This window comes from Rhinolophus ferrumequinum, chromosome 11, assembly GCF_004115265.2.
Source record: "Rhinolophus ferrumequinum isolate MPI-CBG mRhiFer1 chromosome 11, mRhiFer1_v1.p, whole genome shotgun sequence".
NCBI classification, from domain to species: Eukaryota; Metazoa; Chordata; class Mammalia; order Chiroptera; family Rhinolophidae; genus Rhinolophus; species Rhinolophus ferrumequinum.
Genome location: NC_046294.1, coordinates 4,459,145 through 4,480,979, shown reverse-complemented (window position 1 = coordinate 4,480,979; position 21,835 = coordinate 4,459,145). Strand labels below are relative to the sequence as shown.

Here is a 21,835-nt window from a genome sequence, read left to right as displayed (position 1 = left end):
ATCTAAGCCAGTAAACGACCACCTCTGGAAGCCAGGTTGTCCAGCCCCGGCACCCCTAACCTTTCAGCCTCCCATCACTGAGCAGGCCCCCAGACTCAACAAGAGGAAAACAGAAAGCACTGTGGCTTAGACACAGGATCTGATTCAATTCAGACTTCTAATTCCAGTCAATGAAGACCGGCATAAGGAACAATCGCTATGCCCCGGACATTGGGCCAACGCAGCGGCACCGCACTGGCTCCTTCAGGGGGAGCTCTGGCCTCATTCCTTCCCACAACTCTCTCAGCACTTGAACAGTAATTTAAGAGAGAATTTTAAACACAATTATTCATGGCTTTATACTAGTATAATAGTTACCACTCTTTCGTTGCAACTATTTTGGCTCCGTTTTGTTCTGATGAATATCTATTACAAGGCAATATTTCAAATCCACTGTCAGTTGCAAACATTCGCAAGTAAATGAACACCTAAAACAGAAAAAATAATTGATATTACCTTTAGATTGTTTATCCTGCTAGACTTTCTCAGAATTATAAAATCAAACCACCACCAGCAATATAAACAACTAAAGATTATTAAATAACAAACTGTGCTGGTATTTTAAAATTTCACATATTTGAGTACCTAATGGCTTGGCTGCGTTCCTCGAACAGTTCACAACAAATCTCACTTCTAGACGACAAACTTTTCTCTTTGGATCGTCATACAAATGATCTTGTATGTCACTAGATCTTCATAAGATTAGTTTCACGGAAAACTGATTTAAAGTTTCAGTGTTCACTAAAATTCAGGCTTTAGTTTTCTGTACTCTTATCCAAACAGATAAATAGTATTAATCTTATTAATAAACCTACATGTTCCTTGAATAATTTCTCCTGCATTTTGTTCTTGTTGAGAAAATAGTGCCGCGCCCATTCGCCTGAAGTCAAACATTTGAAGGCTTTTTCCAAGTGCTCATCTTTCTTAAAACGTTCAATTACTTCCTTTAGTTCTTCTTGCCTTCCTTTAATAGGTCGAAATCTGGAAAAAAAAAAAAAAACAATAACTTTAGCTATCTGCCATCATCTTTAGGCCACTGGTAAGAGATCTTGAGAAAGAGATAATCACCCAAAACCCGCCAGACCGAACAAAAGAGAACACTCAATAATCTTGATAATGCCTACTTAAGTAATATCGATCACCAGGAAAATGTAACTTCTCTTTCTTCAAACTGCATTTTAATACTTTTATTTCACTGTTAGCTCATTAACTGAGAGGTGACCAGATGATTCAAACAAACGCTGTCTGATTCAGGCTTATACCAGCCATCTCCTTTGGAAGGTACAAAACGAAAGACCTAGAATAGAGCTCTAATTGAGTGTTAGAATGACGAGAATTTTTTAAAACATGCGAAATCAAGCCAGGAGAGTGCCAGGCCATTAGCTTCAGAAGAACGATGAAGCAAACAAAACCATGCCATAAAAAAAAACATTCTTCATGTACACAGACAAACCCCAAACTAAGTATCCCAATGGGTCCTGAAATACATCTTGATGTTCTAACACCACGTCCGATTAATCTTTGACAACTACATTCATTGAACACAGAGTGCAAGGAGTACAACTCTAGCAACGATATTACTATGCTGGTGATGTAAAGAAAAACTGTTGGGGTAGAATTGTAAAAGGCTTCTACTGTAAAATCGGCTATAATGACTTCATAATATTACATTTCTAATCATATAATAACACCTGATACATTTATGGTCCAAGTAAGACTTAAGTTTGTAAGGCCCTCATTCTAAAGATGTAGTCTTGATAAAATATGTGTACTATAATTAAAGGTACTTGGATTTTAATTTTAAAATTCCTTTTCATGCCAATTTCATTTGGCTTATTTTCCCAAATAAAGTTCTTTTTCTAAACATCCAATCAAAAAAGGAATTACAGACTGCTATTCAAATAAAATACATTAAGAAAAAAATATTAATGGCTCAGGATAAAAAATATTTGAACTAGTATGCATCTTACTCTAACAATTAAAACTGAGCACCTCATAAAATTGAAAATGCTAAAACTGAGATAAGATCTAGCACAAACTCCAGGAAAGGAAGCACTGACGCAGAATGTTTTTCTAGATAAGCTTCCATAAATATATTCATAACATTTCAGTAAGATTTTAAGCCACAATACTTCACCAAGGATTATTTATTAGGTGTTGTGTACACAGGTGCTATGGTGAAAAATACGATAGAAGACATGGCCACTTCAGTCTCATTGACTGATACCTCATTTTCCCCTTCAGGCCAGTTGTATTTTTAAGGTGTACATGAACAATGAATGTTACGGTGTAAGAAACTCCACAAGGGGAAATTTAACCAAGACATGCACATGCACCAAACAGTTAAACAAGGCATCAGTATGCGAATGCATGTTAATATGACACAAACTACACCGCCACGGCACTTGATGGTAAGTATGGAGATCAGAAAGCGTAGGATCTGTTTGGGAAGCAGTTTTGGAGTTGACATCGACATGGGCAACGCGGAGAGTGGTGAATTCAGTTTTCCACAGAAAATGCCGAATATTACTACAGGCAGGAAAGAATCAAAAGAAGGCAGGCACAGTGAGAGGACATCTAAGCAGAGGATCCCAATAACGGATAGATTCAGAGAGATGAACAGAGGCTGAGGGAAATTAGCTGGCCAACAATAGCAAAGGAAAGTACTAGAACAAGGAAGAGGGAAGACATGAGGTCCAGAAAAGATATAATACTGTTTCCGGGACAGTATCTCAGGAGGTCTTAAGATACATAATGCATGCTGACACCTCCCGGGATTTGCTAGCTACAGACAGGCTAGTTTCGGTAAGCTCTCACAGCTGTTATGCAGAGCTATCTAACAGTTGAAACACATCCCAGAGATATCATACGAACAAACGGACAATGCCTTATTTTCCATTTTCAATTAATCAGCATGCCAGCCCCAACAGACAGATAGGTGGAAGTCTTTTAAACAATTTAGAATGTCTTTAGATTGTCAGAATATGATGTCAGAGAACCACCACTAAAATAATCTAAAGATCTGCAGAATTGTGGAAGTATCTAAACTTCCATACAGTTATAATAGTAAACTACTTATTTGTAGATACCACAAGTGATTTTTGTCAAGATTGGGTTTTTAAACACTTCTTGCGGCAACCCTACACTGGGGGTTATTTGCAAGGAAGGAGAGGTTAAGACAACCAAGCATGTGGTAGCTAAGGCATACCACTTCAAGCAATACAATATAGGAAATGGCGGGAAAAGGATACCCTGTATTTTTTGTGCAGTGAACAGAACAGCAATAGTTCACTATGAGCAAATACAATGAACAATCCACGATGGTGGTGCCAAGGCTACAAACGACAGAAAGAGCCAAACAATCTTTGTATGCTCAATGTGGAGTTACCAGTGGTGACACCCTATTTTAAAATAACTGCATGGCTCGACACAAGCAGTTATTAGCAAGCAAGGCAGAGCCAGGGATAAATTCACCTAAAGCTTTAAGAACAGGAGAGAAGAATAAGTCACAGACCTGGAAGGGACACTGGCTATTCCTGATATGCTGTATGTGTATCCTCCATTTTGGAAACATGTTCCTTTCTATCTAAAAATGCCTTTCAGTTGGCCTTAGTTTTGTTTACTCTTTGCTGATGATGCCAAACAATTTACATACTAAAATCAACACAAAATAATCAACTCTTGATATAGTAATATTCTGTCTTCCACGTTTCCTGTGCTGACTTGTGTTTCTGCTTTCTTGATTTCTATTGGCTCACATACAAACAAAACCCTCAAAACTGTCACACGCTACCCCCTAACAGGAACCTTCATTTCACTTAAAATGTGATTTACTGTCAAAACTTACTGTCACAGTTGGCTGCTATAGGCGTGAAATGACAGTGAGGCAAAGGAAGAAGCAAATGGTTCTGGGTGCAGACAGGAAGGGGAAAAGCCAGTTGTTTTCCGTAATCCTAAGAACTACATCAAAGGCACCTGGCTGACACTTCAAGTCAAATCCCATTATAACAAATACTGCGGGGAAATAAAAATTATTTAATAACATAAGATTGTTACAATGATTAGGGCCAGAGCAAAAGGTACTGAGGACCACAGAAAAAACCGAAATACTCTTCTATGACTGAGTAGAAAGCTACCCTCTGTCCTCTCCTTAAACACGACTGCTCTAAATCTCCCACACAAACTGCACAAAGCTTTCCTTACCCTCCAGTTCTTAAAGCTAGAAGAAAATTCAGACTATCTAAAACGACCCCCTCTGTCCGTAAAACAAAATCAGGCCCAGGGAGGGCTGGTTACTGGAAGGACCGGGCCTGTGGGTCAGGCCTTTCTGGAACCTGCTCTCTTTCGTGGACTCGGAGGCCCTCTTGTGTCGTTTCAGGAGGACGACAGGCTCTGCCCTGCCTTTGCATGGTGTGCCAGCGGAGCCCAGCCAGACAGGGCGGCTGATATTCCCACAATGCAGCGAAAGGGGTGGTCACGTATGAGTACTTTCAGATTTAGTACGGGGGGTGTGTGTGTGTGGCGGGGGGGTCGCAGGGGAGGCATGAGAAACAGGTATCTGGCATGTCCAAATCAATATGTTCCTCCTCCCTCTCTTAACACGATATTTATTACTTAAATAAACCAAACATTTATTTTTCTCTTCCAACACCTCTGATCAATGGCTGCTGTAAGAAATAAAAAAAAAAAAAATGTCATTTACCATCGTTTCTTATTAAAAGGGGCAGAAGAAAACATATGAATGCACACTCCCACACACCTGTTCCCCACTCTTTCCAGAGACTCACTTCCCAGGTTTTCTTGCTATTTGGTTTTTCGGTTTCCAAACCCAAGAGACCACTGTGTCAATGAAGGGAAGTTGTAGATTTGTCTAATATTAGCTGCACTAGTGCCCTTCCATTAGCACGTACAGTCAAGAGCAGACTGGAGGGAGGGACAATGAGGAGGGAGACAGAAAAAAGGAGCAAGGGAAGGAGAAAGGAAGAGAGAGAAAAATGCTCAAATATTTAAGCTACAAAATAAGAAAACAATGAGGCAACGCCGTAAACACCTTTCCCCTGTGACGAAGGGTTAATTGTCGCCGCCGAGAGGAGGAAACCCTACAGCTCTGTGTTCGTTCATTCCTTCTTCACCTAGAAACAAACCACCCCCGGAAACATACCTGGCTGAGTCCGCAAGCAGCGCTCAGTTTGTCCCATGGAGGGAGTGACTCCTGATCTTTCGATGAGTGATTTCTCCTAAAATTTCCGTTATGGAGTACAGGTGGTTTTTCCAATATAGATATTACTAAGACCAAAGTATTTTAAAAGGTTTGCAAAATGTTCTAAAAATCATGTTTACGCTGACACCTCCAATTACTTCACAGAAAAAAACATTATCAAGGCTGCGAGAGGTTAGCGGGCATCTTATTATTGTTTGTAATGCACTCTACCTACCTCACAGGGTTGTTGTGAGGAAAACTGTCAGATTTTGAAAAATGCCTTGAGCTCCTCGAAGGAAAGGCGCTATAGAAATGCAAACACAAACAACAACAATAAAAAACTATTTGTATAACTTGTAATTTCTAGACAGACTTATCATATTAGTTGTAGCAGAAATCCTTAAAACACTGTGATATTCAAGAACTTTATGAAGCCATGGGTAGGCTCAACACGATACCTAAAATTCTTTTCTTCCCATATAACATCATTTTACCCTTGATTATGTTACATTAGAAGGTCTAGAAATTTCTTTACGCTTTCTAGTCAAGCACTTAACTTCAAAGTGACATTTAAAGTGATTTATAAATTCATGTCCAACAGTGGATATGAACAATGAAATACATAAATAAGTACAAGACAAAATAGATGGTTACAGTAGCAGAAGGATAAGGGCTGTACAGGCTGAAGTCTGTATTAGAAAAATCAAGAAGAGTTACAAAAAAAAAAGTGCCCTAACTCTTCTCCCTTCTTTATGTTACTTCCTGCTCAGCTCACTGCTCACCTGAGACGCCCCGCGCTTTCGTATACTGTGAAATCTCAGGGTGAAGCAGCCTGAAAAATGGAGCATTACTGAAAGCCTCTGTCCTTGTTTTACGATCTTCATCTCCCCACTCTGATTTTTAAAAAATCAGAGGTATTACTAACAATTCTATTCTCTGGCTAAAAGGAAGAAATTAAGTTTCACAACTGACAAATGTAACTAAATCTATTTCCCAATAAATTGAAATTATTATTGTGGTTATACTATTTCTAGGTATTCATGCTACCACTCGGACTTACTTGTTAGTAAATATAGGCATATATTAAGATGAAAACATGTGCATTCACAATATAGCTAGTTTGGGAAATTCTCAAATCATTCAGTATCTACTATTTCTGAATACAGTTCCTGGTGGTACACTAAAAGAAGTCGAAGGAGGAAAAAGAGCATAAAAAAAGAGAAACGAAAAACTGACAATCAAATTACAGATGCACAAACATGAGAACAAAGAGACCACTTATACAAGAACACACAGACAGCTTGGAGAATTAAAATGCAAGCTCCAATCATATCGTTGAGTCAGTTCTTTTGTACCCCAAAGACAGAGAAGTTTGTAAACTACTAATTTAAGAAATATTTATGGTTACTCAAATAAAGTATTATAGATTTTCCTTATAAAATAAAATATTTTCTTTGAAAAACATGTAAGTCAACATTCTGGGAAATTCTTGCTCAAGAAATGAAGAACCAGAATGGATAGTTTTATTTTCAAACAAACCCACTAAGATTAAATGAAAATGTATGTCGTTCACTGAGATTAACAAGCTTCAGTAATAAAATTCTGTGTATTCCCCAATGTCAGCTTACAAGAGCCTGTTGAAGTACCTTGGAAATAAACATCTCTGGTGAAAGGCCAAGAGCTTTCCCTGATCCAGACACATCAGCTGCCCGGCCACAAGGCCTGAGGTGCCGCCCCTGCTGCCAAGCCAGCTGGTCTCCTCAGGGAACACTTGGGCTACCTACACCATCGATGGCCACTGTCTGAGAATAAACGGTGCACTGAAAGTAGGAGTACACGTTTTCTTCTGCATGTTTAACCAGTTTTCATTTTAGATCCTTCAATTTCTATTCATAAAAAATTTTATGTACTGGATGCATTTTAATTTAGGGATACTTGGACATAGTAAGGTCTTGAGCTTTAGTATTTGCGTGGTAATCCTAAACTTTACATTTTAAGGCTACGTGTTTGTAAGTGAACCCTAGGAAACTACTGGTAAGGAACTTTTATCCACTTATCACATAACAACAAAGCTTGGCAGGCCAGACACTTTAGGATTCAGCTACTGCTAGTCAGGAGCGTGTCAGAATTGAGTCAGAACCTGCATTTTTAACAAAATTCCCCAAGTGACTCACACAAATTATGAGAAACAGTTGTCATGGAGGATTTTTAGAAAACAGGGGTTATTTCCTATCGCAGAAGGCCACTAACAGGGAACGCTTCATCTAGAATAAAGCATGGGGGATTCTGAATACTCGATGTCTTTCCTAAGCCACTAACACTTTTCTTGTAATTTTGATGGAATGCTTTCTAAAATGGTTTATGCTCTTCCACATTTTACTGTACAAGGCATAATGAACATAATCTAACTCTTTCTTGATGACTCCAGGTCATAGTTACGGACGTTTGAAGCAATACCCTGAATGCCACTAGACTGTTATGTGAATCAGTGATGTACATTTCTTAACTCAGAAAATAAAAAAGGCTAAAGGGTGACTTAAATATTATCAGGGTTCTTTAGACAGTGAGCACTGGTCTCTTATGTTCACTGGAGAAAAAGGAAAATAATGCAAATTGGATTTTAGTTGGACACTAGGGCATCTAATCCTGCTGATTTTCCAGAGAACAGCCATCCATCTGCCTATCTAGAAAATTTGGGTATCTGCCCCTCTCAGGCAGGAAACTAGTTAAGTAATCTCTCAAGTCCATCCCAACTTTTCACTTCATTTTAATGAGTAAAGATACATGATGACAGGAACTTACATGAAAATACCAGAGGCACATTTTTACCCGAAGTACTGCTTTCTGGATTTAGAATGCAATTAATATATGACTCATACAGCATCTTGTTTGAACTCTAGCAAGGGGATAGAATTAAAAGGGGAAGAAAGTGGGCACAAGATTTTCCTCTAATCACCTTTACTCACCAATTTCTCCCCACCCCCCAACCTAATCATCGGTGACTAGCCACCTGGTGATCAAGTCCTTCTAGAGCAGTTGCTGAAACCTCAGTGCCAGTGTGACAGAAGTAACAGTGACAGTGGCTCGGAACTTGCTCCACACTCTAAATGCCTGCGTTTTTCCACCAGACTTGGAAACCCTTTGCCATGGAACTTAAGAGATAAAGAAAAGTTGTAAAGCTCTGACTTAGTGTTTGGTGGCAGTCAATTATGAAATTATTTAAGAGCCTTTTTGGGGGAACATGATGTTTAAGACAATTAGAATAAATTTAAAGGATGACAGATTTCAAGAGTGGTGCAGTAATATTTTATATAGATGACATCTGATACTCAATAAAGCATCTACAAAAAAAATAAAAAAAAATAAAGCATTTACACATCTATTTTCTTATCTGCATACTGAATATAAGCGCATGTCTTGAAAAATGTTTACTTACTTAGCTGAATGCTTAGCTAAATCTCAAAGATTAAACATGACGACAAAAATCCCTATGTACAGTGGCAATTAAAAGAAAAGTCTGCAATTGAAAGAAAAGTCTGCAATAAAATCATGAAAAAAACCAAATATAACCTACTTTCAGTAGGGAAAAAAATCACATACATTTTCCAGGTTTTACAGGATGCGTGTAAGATTTTTCTTTCAGCTAATTATCATCAACATTTAAAATAGAATATAAAGATGCTCCTCCAGCTTTATATTTTAATAGAAATACCCTGAGATAAAATGAGAACACAGAATTAAAACTGACAAGACTCTTAGAAGCTTTTGTTGCTTTTCTTGGCTCACATATAGAAAATCCTTCTACAGGAAAGAACTTTTCTTTAACGTCATTTTAAATTTTGAATAAAAGTAAAATTAGCAATCTATTTTCTTAAATTCAACATCATCTGTTTCATCAGGATAAAAACTTAAAATTACCTAGTATTCATTTTGTGTGTTTGAAAACCTAAATAGGGATCAAGAACCAAACTGGTTGCTAGGTCATCATTTTCACAGAGTTCCTTGGCAGACATTCCAGAAGATGGTACATATCGACTCTGTCCTTCGAATCCTGAATTACCATTACCTGTGAAAAGGAAAAGAAAAGTAACTCAAACTGAAAACTACTTAAATCTACCTTAAAAACCTTTAGCTTCATTGCCCATTCAAGCTACCGTAGTAATCAAGAACTGAAATCAGTTTTAGTAATTAAGAGTTTAGTACCTTTTGCATAAACATAAAACCAAATGCAGTAAACTAACCTAATTGTTGAGAATATTTTGGTTAGCAGATAATATTATCTATCACGTTTCCCAAGAACAGGGTCTAGACAGTTGTGAGAATCTTTGGCTCAGAGGCCTTCCTCACCCCTAAAAGGAAGAGCTGAGAACTGGGGAGGGTGGGGGTGTTCATGAAGGTAGCAGGAGAGCATAAAGGGTCATGACAGACAGGGCTGGGGTGAGGAGGAAACAAGAAGAACATAAGATACTCTGCAGTAAGTGCCAGAAGTGTAGATATCAAGTACGAAAAGGATGTCTCGACGAGTTAACTCCAGCTTCCTGCTTTTGGGCAGACGAATGATTGTTATTCCCCACTCTGCTGATAACGGGCCCAGAGGTTAAGAAACTGGCCTATGATTATAGAGCTGGAAGTAGAAGTGAGCAAAGGAGAGAATAACAGGCCTACTTCTAACTGACCTAGCCGAAACAAATTTTGAAGGAATGGATAAAAATAGGGAAAGTGACTGAAATATATGTGTGACTGAAGTAACTGGGTTTAACTGGAAGAAAAACAATGGAAAGAGGAAAGGAAAGCCAAATGTATGTATGAAGTTTCATCAGTGCTGATTTAAGTTTGATGTATAAGCCACTGACGGTCTTTTCAGGAGTCAGCGAAGACACCAGCAGTGTGACTTTAAGCCTCTCAAAATTAAGACGTGGAAGAACGAGAGACACAGTGAGAGGTGTAACCTTCTTTTCATCTACTCTTTCAAAAAAATAAAAACAAAACACTCACATGTAAGTCCCTGATAAAGGGTAGGTATATGTTTTGCAATCAAATCATTGGTATATAGGTATGTGAAAAGCTATCAAATCAAATCATTATATTTTGTGTATCAGCTTTATTGAAATATAATTCACATACAATTCACCCATTTAAAGTATACAATTCAATGATTTTTTTTTTTAAAAAACATATTCACAGAATTGTGTAACCATCACCACAATCAATTCTGGAACATTTCCTCACTCCCATTACCAGTCACTCTCCATTTCTCCCTCTCACACAGCCCCTGGCAACCGCTAATCTCCTGTTTCTATGGATTTGCCTAGTCTGAAAATTTCACATAGATGAATCGTACAACATGTGGTCTTTTGTGACTGGCTTCTCTCAGTTACCATAATGTTTCCAAGGGTCCTCCACGCTGTATCATGCATCAGTACTTATTATGGCCAAATAGTATTCCAGTGTATGGATGGACCACCTTTTGTTTATTCACTCATCAGTTGATGGACATTTGGACTGTTTCCGCTTTTTGGCTATTATGAATTATGTTTCTATGAACATTCATGTAAAAGTTTTTATGTTTACGTATGTTTTCAATTCTCTCAGGTACATACCTAGGAGTGGAATTGCTAGGTCATATGGTAATTCAATGCTTAACCTTTTGAGGAATTGCCAGACTGCTTTATGTTCCCAAAAGCATGGTATGAGGATTCTGAATTCTCCATTATCATCACCAACACATTACTATCTGTCTTTGATTGCAGATATCCCAGTGGTTGTGAAATGGTATCTTACGATTTTGATTTGCATTTCCCTGATGACTAATGATTTTGAGCATCTTTTCATGTACTGGTTATTTGTATATCTTTGGAGAACTGTCTCTATTCAGATCTCTTGCCCATTTTTAAATTGGAGCTTTTACTGTTGACTTGTAAGAGTTCTTTGTATATTCTGGATACTAGTTCTTTATCAGATATATGATTTGAAAATATATTCTCCCATTCTGTGAGTTGTCTTTCCACGTCTTGATGGTATGTATCCCTTAAAGCACAAAACTTGGCAACTTTGATGAATTTCAATTTATCTTTTACCTTTTCTTTTGCTCCTTGTACTTTTAGTATATTAAGAAACCATTGCTTAATCCAAAGTCATAAAAATTTATGCCTATGTTTTCTTCCAGGAGTTTCATAGTGTTAGCTTTTAATTTAGATGTTTGATCAATTTTGAGTTAATTTTTCACATATAGTGTGAGGTCGGGTCTAATTTAATTCTTTTGCATGTGGGTATCCAGTTTTTTCAGCACCATTTGTTGAAAAGATTATTCTTTCCCTTCTTAATTTTCTTGGCAGTCTTGTCAAAAATCAACTAACTGCAAACATGAGGGTTTATTTATGAACTCTGAGTTCTATTCCATTGATACATGTCTCTCCACATGCCAGGATAACACGTTTTGAAATTGAGAAGTGTGAATCCTCCAACTTTGTTCTTTTTTCAAGACTGTTTTAGTTATTCTGGGTCCCTTGAATTTCTGTAAGAATTTTACGATCAGCTTGTCAATTTCTGTAAAGAAGCCAGTTGGGATTTTGATAGGAAGTGCATCCAATCTACAGATCATTTGGGGAATACTGCCATCTTAACAATATTAAGTCTTGTAATCAATGAACATATGACATCTTTCTATTTATTTAGGTCTTCTTTAATTTCTTTCAACGATGTTTTGTAGTTTTCAGAGTATAAGTATTACACTTTTATTGTTAACTATTTTTCTTTTTGATGCCATTGTAAACAAAATAGTTAATTTCTTTTTTGAATTATTCATTACAAGTATATAGAAATAAAATACTGACTTTCGTATACTGATTTGTATCCTGCAACTTTGCTGAACTCGTTGATTACTTCTAATAGTTGTTTAGAGGATTCCTTAGGATTTTCTATATATGCAATCATGTAGTCTGCAAATACAGACTGTTCTGCCTCTTCCTTTACAATCTGGATGCCTTTTAGTTTTCTTGGCTAATTGCCATAGTTAGCACCTCTAGTACAATGCTGAATAGAATGAGAATGGATTCTGTGTCTTGTTCCTGATCTTAGGGGAAAACCATTTAACATTTCACTATTAAATATGACATTAGCTGTGGGTTTTCATAGATGTCCTTTATCAGGTTGAAGACTTCCTTTTTATTACTAGTTTGCTGAATGTTTTTTTCCTGAAAAGGGTTTTCAGGATTTTGTCAAATGTGTTTTCTGTATCCATTGGGATGATTGTATGGTTTTTGTCCTTCATTCTCTTGATATGGTGCATTGCATTAATTGATTTTCAGATGTTAAACCAACCTTGCATTCCTGGAATAAATCCCACTTGGTCATGCTGTAGAATCCTTGGCATCTATTGTTGGATTTGGTTTGCCAATATTTTGCTGAGGATTTTTACATCCATATTTATTAGAGATATTGGTCTGTAGTTCTCTTTAGGAAGTGCTCCCTCCCTTTCTATTTTTTGGAATAGTCTGTGAAGAATTGGTATTCTTCTCTCAAACATCTGCCAGTATTCACCAATGAAGACATCTGGGCCTGAGATGTTCTTGTAGGGAGTATGTGTTGGTTTTTTTTTGTTTTTGCCTTTCTAATTACTGACTCAATCTCTTTACTAGCTACAGGTTTATTCTGATTTTGTATTTCTTCTGATTCAGTTTTGGTAGTTTGTAACTTTCTAGGAATTTGTTCAGTTAATCTAAATTATCTAATTTGTTGGTATACAGTTGTTCATAGTATTGTTATAATCTTTTTTATTTCTGTAAGGCAGTAGAACGTCCCCTCTTTCATTCTTGATTCTTGAGTATTCTCTTTCTCTTGGTCCGCCTTGCTTAAAGGTTTGCCAATTTTGTTGATCTTTTCAAAGAATCAATTTTTAGCTTTGTTGATTTTCTCTACTGTCTTTCTAGTCTCTATTTTGTTCATTTCACTCCATTACGTCCTTCCTTCTGCTTGCTCTTTTTCTGGTGTTTTACGGTTAAAAAGTTAGGGCATTGATTGAAACCTTTCTTCCTTCTTTAATATGGTGTTCGCAGCTACAAATTTCCCTCTAGGCATTGCTTTAGCTGTATCCTATTAGATTTGGCATGTTATAGCCTCATTTTCAATCGTCTAAAAGTATTTTCTCATTTCTCTTTTGATATCTTCTTTAATCCACTGGTTATTTAGGAGTTTAATTTCCATATATTTGTGAATTTCCCAAATTTGTTATTCATTTCTAATTTTACACCATTGTCACCAGAGAACACACACAGTATGATTTCCATCCTTTTAAATTTATTGAGGCTTGCTGTAATCGCCTATGGTCTATCCTAAAAAATGTTCATGTGCACTTGAAAAGAATGTATATTCTGCCATTATTGGGTGGAGTATTCTATAGATGTCTGTCAGTAAGAGTTGGTTTAGAGAATTGTTTAAGTCTTCTTTCCTTGTTGATCTTGAGCCTAGTTGTTCTAACCATTACTGAAAGTAGGGTACTGAAGTCTCCAAATTATTGCTGAGTTCTCTATTTCTCCAGTTTTGTCAGTTTTTGCTTCACGTATTTTGTGGCTCTGATGTTAGGTGAAGTCACTGCAGTTTATCTAAGATGGAGCATTGCTTTGTTTCTCTTCATCACTGGCTCCTTTGGCGCCATTTTTGCCCAATAACATTCAATATGATGCTGTCCATCATCACGTTCTCTGGGTTTTTCCAACGTATCCCTCTAAATCTGTCTACACTTGGCAAAGTATAGCCCATAGAACAGTCATTCGCTAAACTGATATGTACCTGCAACAATTAAACTAATTAAGACCATTTTGCCCTATGATGAGCGGGCCACTAAGAGGAGGCCAATAGAAATCTGCTTTTTAAAGAAGAGCTTAGGAGATGCCTAATCTACTGAACAGAGCCAGTATCACTGCTAGAGTCGTGATAGTTCTCAACTCCTTCAGGTTCCCACCACATGCTAAAGGCGGAGGAGGTGTCCATGCAGAGAGGACCCATTCGGTCTTAGATGCTCCTTCTACTCCTATTCCAAGCAGGGATTCCTGCTTGCTTCTTTACAGAAACAGTGACCTGATCTGACATGGAAAGGTTAAGGGCAGCCTGGGCCCAATGGATAGCATAAACCCTTAAAGTTAGAAGGAAATGAATCAGAACTGGGCAATCTATCTGAAGCTGCAGCAAAGACCAGGCTAATCCAATCTACTGGAAGTAAGCTGACTCCAACACAAAGTAAAGCTATTTGGCAGTGGCTCAATTAACCTCAGGAAAAGCAAGAGACAGAAAGCGTCTTCCTTATCATGGCCATACAAGTCACACAGCTGCTACTTCGGCTTATACTCATGCGGGGGCATTTTACTACTCTTAGAAGAACTATGAAACGTGCATCAACTCTGCAATTTCTCAGAATTCTCACCAAGTAGCCTCATTCTCACCAAGGAGTACGGAGGTAAAAAAGTAACTTAGCATCAACAGGGCTTCCCTGTCGGAATAAACTATTTTTCAACCTCTATACAAGTATAAGGAGAAGAAATGGTGACAATTTGTGAAGCTGCCCTAAACTCCACTTATTGTAAGTTGCCTTTATTAATTCATATTACTCTATAATATGGTTTTCCAAGAAATATATACTTATACTTACATCAAATATAAAAAATACAGTTTGAACTTTTAAGAAATTCAGCAGCAGTACTTTAATATTTTTACAGAACAGATTAATCATTTAGGTATAAATTCTACAAAATATAATTTAAAACTATGGATAAAAAAGCACGACTAACATTATTAATTAAGCATTAAACTTTAGTTGTACACCATGTTTGATGAGACTGAAAATTGATATAACTTTGAAAGAGTAAAAAAACTATACTATTAAGTGTGAGAACATAAAAAAATTGTTCTGAAAACCACAAAGAACAGAATACACAGAGAACAGAATTACGAACTGGAAAGAATTACTGCCCCATTTCACAATCAAAAGAGCGACAGTTAAGTGTGTACATACAGCGGCTTGACCTCCTCTCGACTGCGTTTTTGCCCGCCTTCACGGTGTCCTTCCCCGTGTGCTGTAATTTTGATTGATTCTGCTGATGGTCATTAGACAACTTGCCTCCATTTCTCCTGCCATTCACCACCATGTTCTTGGATTCTCCCAACCACTTCATACCCACAGACAGCCTGACCCAGGTGCATTTAGTCACTCTCTTCAGATAGCTTAGAGAATAATTTCAACGTTCTCTCCTAACAGAAACAAAATATGAAAAATAAAACGGGGAGGTAAATACATAAAAGACCATGCTACATAGACCCTTGAGAAAGATACCGAGTAGTAAAAGTTATTTAGTAATTAATGTTTCCACTTTTTTCTTTCTTTTTTTTTTTTTAAGGAGGGCGCAGCTCACAGAGGCCCATGCGGGGATTGAACCAGTAACCTTGTTATTAGCACCACACTATAACCACCTGAGCTAATGGACCACCCCAATATTTCCACGTTTTAAAGACCTGGCTCTCCAGCCATCCATGTCATGATGAGGTCTGCAGTACCCTGCCCCCCCCCACCCCCCAGCCCCGGGAGGGACTCCTTCTGTCTTGCTCACTGCTTGTGCTTTAAATAGCTATTGGTAAATAGTACGAGCTCAATAAATGTTTATTTTTCAGTTACCAATGAGAATCATCTTTGTTCCTTATTATGCTGATACTGAGGTACAGCTCAGTTACCTGCTCAAATTACTCGGTTTGGTAACATTCTATTAACTCTGTGAGTAAACGACAGGAAGTTATCTCTTGTCTGCAACAGCTTAGTCACATCTGTTAAAGTCAACGTTCAAGGTATTTAGGGATATCTTATCAAATTTCAAAGTATTGCCCATCATAAAATGTCTGCCTTAGCATTCCTTTACAACGGCAACAAAAATTGAGAGACTGTATTTGCTAATATAGCGTTCTCTCTCTCAATCTGAATTCTAATTAGCTGAATTTGAGAACTGAATGATTTGGATAGTGAGGGATACTCGTAGTTTATAAGGACTTTGGAAAGTGATGGTGCAATAGATTACGTCTGCTGGTAATGGAATGAGAAGAAGGCCGTCCGTGACGTCATCTCATTACGGAATTATGCCTTTAGTATAAGTTAGACTACAAAGGCTCTAGGACAATGAAGTGCAAACACACAGACCTTTAAAGCTAAAGGAACTTGAAGATCCTAGTACAAGTCCTTTAACTTGCAGACGGAACCGAGGCCAGAGAGACTGAGGTACATGCCCAAGGCCACACGATCGGCCTGCAGAGAATCACCAGGAGAACCCAGCACTGGTGCCTGAAGGTTGCTCACTACACCAGACGAAGGGCAGTTTCCTTACGTTTTATATACACACAGGGAAGTGTACAAATGGTACATTATTTTGAAGTACTTCCAGAAATGTGTAACTGGACAGGCCTTTAATGACGACCAACACAAATACAAAACATTTTTACTTGACTTCTGGTCTCTTTCATGTCACAGGACTTTTGTGTGAACTCACAGTGGGGTAAAATGTGTGTGTGAGCAACATGCTTAGGTAAAAAATATGTGATCCACATTAAGCATACTTTCATAATTGTTCTCCAACATGTACTTTTCTCCCAGTTCCTTCACTACTTAAATTCAATTAGTATTCGACTTTTATTGTGCATATCTTTTGAGTCTTCATATAGGCTTCACTAAACCCAGAAAAATACTGCATCTTAAATAATAGAAAAGGGTGAGTAAAACTATTGATATATCAGTTATAAGCTAAAGATTTTCCAACCATTACAATTTCTAAAATTAAACATAAGACCTCCTATTGATGAGTAAATATCCTACATTTACACTTAGAAGAAAAGGCACAGAACTCAAGAGCAGTATACTTTTGAAACATAAAGGCAAAGAAAGCTCGGGACAAAGGCAATGCCCCATGACACGCTTTCACTACTCTTTCTGGAACACAAGGACCCGTGTCTTTTTGTCTGGCTACTCCCTTCATATTCCAGGACATTTTCCTTTGTCCTCACTGTCAAGTCCAGGGAGACATCCTACTATAAAACTTAGGTGAAAGTCCGTATGTCACTGTATAGCAATGGTCGGTCTGGCTCCTTAATGAACCGAGAGCTCCTGAGGTCAAGAATTTTTCTTTTCTCTAACCCCAGTATCCAGCACAGCACACAGCACTCAACTGATGGAAGAATAAATAAATGAGGCTATAGTCTAACCCACCTAACAGAAACTGTATTTCTGCATTTTTTAAAGCTGTACATTAAAGTTATGTCCTGACCCTCCAAATTCTCTACTTTCTCAAGGTACCCAAGCTGCCATAGGCAGACATGGCAGGAATCACGGCCGCTCCTGCCCACAACCTCCCTGCCACCTGCCATTGTGCTTCCTGGTTCACGCCCTAGGTTTGCACCTCCAGACAGAAGGGACGAGGAGAAGAGGGTAAAGCGCTTTTGGTCCTTTAGCAGATCCATCTCAAGGATGCCCACATGTAACACACAACTATGCCCAACGACTGAAGCAGGTGTTTCTAAGACTCGTAGGAGCCGGTCTTCCTCACTGATAAGACATGAAGCATAACTATATGGAATGGAAAAGGCCAAAAAGCTTTAGGAAGAGCTGAGAGGCAAAAGAAATAGCAAGTCATCCCTCCACAGAGAATCCATAAGTCCCACAACCCAGATTACCCACTCCGAGCTGAAAACCAAAACCGACGTGAGGCCCAGCAATCTGTTCTAACAGCCCTCCAGGTGACTGACGCAAGCTCCAGTGCGAGGACCATTGTCCTAAGTCACTTCTGTGGACTCCTGCACGAAGTCACCGGGTTACCTATTAGGGCAAAGATGCCAAATCGTAAGGAAAATTGTGGAATAAAAAACTGTAATTTGAGGGAATGATACCTATGAACCTATTTCTTCCCGAGGATCAGGAGTTCACCAGGAAGGAAGTCATCCGAGCAGCACACTTCTGCGCAGTTCATGGAACACAGACTAAGAGCCACTGGAACTTACACGTAATTTCTACCAAATCTGTGGTATTGATCCAAACTGGAGCAGATTCATAACCTCGGGTCTCATTTATATTGCAGTCCACCGATACTATCTTGTTTGAACTGAAGGTACCTTAGTGTAGCAGGCCTCTCAATAAGAGTGGGGCTGAATTTCACTAGTGTGACTACACTGCACGTGTCTGATATATTCTGACAGGGGCTCCAATACGCCCCTCTCGTCTAGATAACAACAGCTCATTAAGGCAAAAGACTTCACTTAGGCTCACAAATGAATATTTTGTGAAAGCAGTTCTAGTAAAGCGATCAGAAATGTTGGGGCTATTTATAATTTTTTAGCTCAAAATGAGTATCTGTCATAAAAGCTCTAATTTTATCAGGTCATCGTTTGTTCTGCCCCACACGTGTGGAATCTGTTCTTGGCCTGGAGCTTGCTTATCCGACCACAGGCTGGAAGAGCAGCAACATTACCGGTGGAGATAGAATTCAAAAGCTAACACAGCTGACAGTGGCAGACTATGGAGACCGGGCTGAAGCCACCGGGTGGCTGGCAAAGCCTCACGGCCTCGGCTCCCACAGGGCCCCTCCCAACGTAAACAAAGGTGCAGCGTCTCCGGCCCGGACACCGCAGGCTCACATGGAAATGCCACCATGGCCTTGGCTTGGCTGAACTACTGAGCTAACTGGCCACTGACTGTATTTATTTAGAAGTAAAAATTACCTCAAATTTATCCCAAAATTGGCAGAAAAATTTTTTTCAAGAAACGAGTACTGGCCACTCCTTAAATGGCATAACCACTACCAATCTTTCTCTGTTCTGATTTCCCAATATAAACATATGCAGAAAATGATCAGTCATCTATTATAGTCCCAACCTTATTCCAGGCAGTGGGGGTATGGCAGAGAACAAAACAAGGCTTCTCCTTCACTTGTGCTTATACTCTAATGAAGACTGCTCTGGGAAATAACAAATGCACAGATACATGCCAGCACCTTGGAGAAAATCAAGGAGTGCTAAGTGGCAGGGAGCGTTTTGGGTGGCACAGGGGCCTGATGGGGGCAAGAAGCCAGGCAGCTGGGGAGAGCACGCTCGGCAAAGGCACGGCCACAGCTGAGGGCCTGCACGGGGCCAGGGCGGCTGGGGCAGAGTAAGGGCGGGAGGGCGGTCAGAGAGGGTGCTAGAAGAAGCAAGGCGGAACAGAGGGCCCCAAGGCACTGCTGAGAGGGACACTGACCCTCAGTGAGGCGGACAGCCGGGGACGGACATGATCTGAGTTCAGTCTTAAAGGCCCGGGCCAGCTGCTTGCTGTGTGGAGAAGAGCTCACAATTAGTGTGTGTGTGTGTGTGTGTGTGTGTGTGTGTGCGCGCAGCTCATGGTGGCTCATATGGGGATCAAACCAGCAACCTTGGTGTTATCAGCACCACGCTCTAACCAACTGAGCCAACTGGCTGTCCCTCACAATGAATGCTTTTTAAAAAGCAGTTCTAACGAAGTTATTATCAATGTGCGGGGACAGGCAAGAAGGCACCAGTTGAGAAACTACCGCGGTAAACTAGATACCGGTGCCTGCAGCAGCAGTGGTGAGAAAGAGTTGGGTTCTGGATCTTTTCTGAAGCTTTTGCTGATAGACGGGATTTGCTAACAGATTGTGTGAAAGAAAGAGGGCTCAAACATGCCTCCAAATGGAAGGACGGACTTTGTATTCACAGCTGTGACAAAGAGTACAGGAAAATGAGGCATTGGTAGGGGCCGGGAAGCAGGAGCTTGGTTCTGGTCATGTTTGAGATGCCCAATAGAGACCAAGGGGACATGCAGAGAGGCAGCTGGACACAGGGCCTGGAGCACGCGTCCAGGCTGGACAGATAAACTTGGGAGTCACAGTACGAATGGTATTTCACGCCATGGAAGGAGATGAAATGACCTAGGGAGTGAGAACAGATAAAAGAAGGCTAAGGACTGAGGGAGCACCCTAACTTTTAAAAACCAAGATAAAGAAAGAGCAGCAAAGGATACTGAAAGGAGCACCTAGTGAGGAAGGAGGAGAAGCCAGAGCAAAGCAGGGACCAGCACTTCAGGAGGAAAGTGACCACATGGGGCATAGGCCGCCAGGCTCCGAAGGTAAATCCTCTTGTATGAGTGTTGAAATTCACCCACCGAATGGGCCACTCACCATCTGGGAGCCTCTTTCAGAAACAACAGAGAACTTCTAAAATGGACACAATGTCTCGAAACATGGGCTTTGTGAAAAAAAGTTAGATAATGAATAAAAAGCATCAAGTAAGAGAGCAAGAGTAGAAATTGCACATGCCAGAATAGATACATGTAAATTAAATTCAGAGGGTGGGAGATGATAGGAATAGATTAATTTGAAAACAGTAGGCCTTAAGAGAATTTATAAGGATCTTTTTACTAAAAACTGTTTTTGAATTAATAGATTAGCTAATTCTCTAGAGCAGAGCAACAGATCTCATCAGAGTGTGGTAATGGAGTGGAACTCCCGAGGTTACTGTGCAAGCCTCTGCTCCCCTATTTTCATGGGGGTTCACAAAATGATGAAACCAGGTTCTAAAGAAATGCAATGACTCTGCTCCAGGACGGGCAGCACCACCCGCTGGGAGGTTCACCTGACACTCAAGTCAGCAGGAAAGGCAGATTCACTCACTGTACATGGTTTCACTGGACCAATCAGTAGGGGGAAGCAAGCACGTTTCAGATTCTAGTACCAAACATAAATAAAAGGGCAGACAACTTAGGATAATACAAAATATACTGGAAAACTGCTAAAATAAGAGTTGCATTTAATAAGGAAAGTATTTCAAGAATTATGTAGAATTATATTTAAAAAGGACACTCCTAATCTTATTACAATAGCACTACAGTAAAAAGCACGCACACACCATCACCACCAGCCCATTTCAAATCATCAACAGAATGGCTATCTTTGGGGGAATGGGATTAACATTAAACATATTTTTCCCCAAAATGTTTAGAGTGATTTTATAATCGGGGGTGGGGGGCTGGGGGTGGGGAAGCAAACGATAAAATCCCCTGATACTTGAAAAAGTCTCAAGAGAAAGCAGAGCTGTTTCACAGAAAATGTGCTCTGCAAATAGACTGCTGTATCCCGGCAGGGTGACCCTTCTCTTCTTCCTCTATCCCTTGGATACACCCGGGATTTGAAACTGTTCAGTGACTTCTGAGTTAATTGTTCATGCCCAATTTGAGAACTGTAGTTCCGAGGAGTTTTTTTAATTGAATGTCCTAAACACAAGCCAAGATTTTTAAAAATCTGTCAGAAAAATGAAAACATTGATTCTCAATATCAAGAATTTTAACAAAATTCCTGGACATGATCAAGAACTCTCTAACCAGTTTACATGTTGAACTTGTCTGCAGATAGTTTATCTTAGAGAAATTATCCAGTTTCAACGAAACAATCCCCAAGTGGTTGAAAAGGAAAAGGTAATACACATTTTTAAAAAGCAGGCTCTAGCTTGCTAGAAGACTTTTGGAATTCTTTATTGAGAAAAAGCAGAGCAAACATTTTTCAAATGGTTCAGCTACAATTTATTAAG

The 21,835-nt window shown here is 39.2% G+C and overlaps 1 protein-coding gene across 6 annotated transcripts in view; it reads right to left on the bottom strand.

The window, feature by feature from the left end:
* Positions 1–21,835, bottom strand: part of KMT5B (lysine methyltransferase 5B) — a 50,743-nt gene that overhangs the window by 16,264 nt on the left and 12,644 nt on the right. For 4 of the 6 annotated variants that reach the window (XM_033119847.1, XM_033119846.1, XM_033119849.1 and 1 more), the window contains 5 exons: positions 15,246–15,481; positions 9,158–9,305; positions 5,475–5,543; positions 855–1,020; positions 358–467 (listed from right to left, as the gene is read on the bottom strand). In XM_033119847.1, coding sequence (XP_032975738.1) covers positions 358–467; positions 855–1,020; positions 5,475–5,543; positions 9,158–9,305; positions 15,246–15,405 — 653 coding nt within the window. In that variant the 5' untranslated portion in view covers positions 15,406–15,481. Of the gene's footprint in view, positions 1–357; positions 468–854; positions 1,021–3,886; positions 4,492–5,474; positions 5,544–9,157; positions 9,306–15,245; positions 15,482–21,835 lie in introns of those variants that run through there. The other 2 variants (XM_033119850.1, XM_033119852.1) reach the window with 2 other exon arrangements.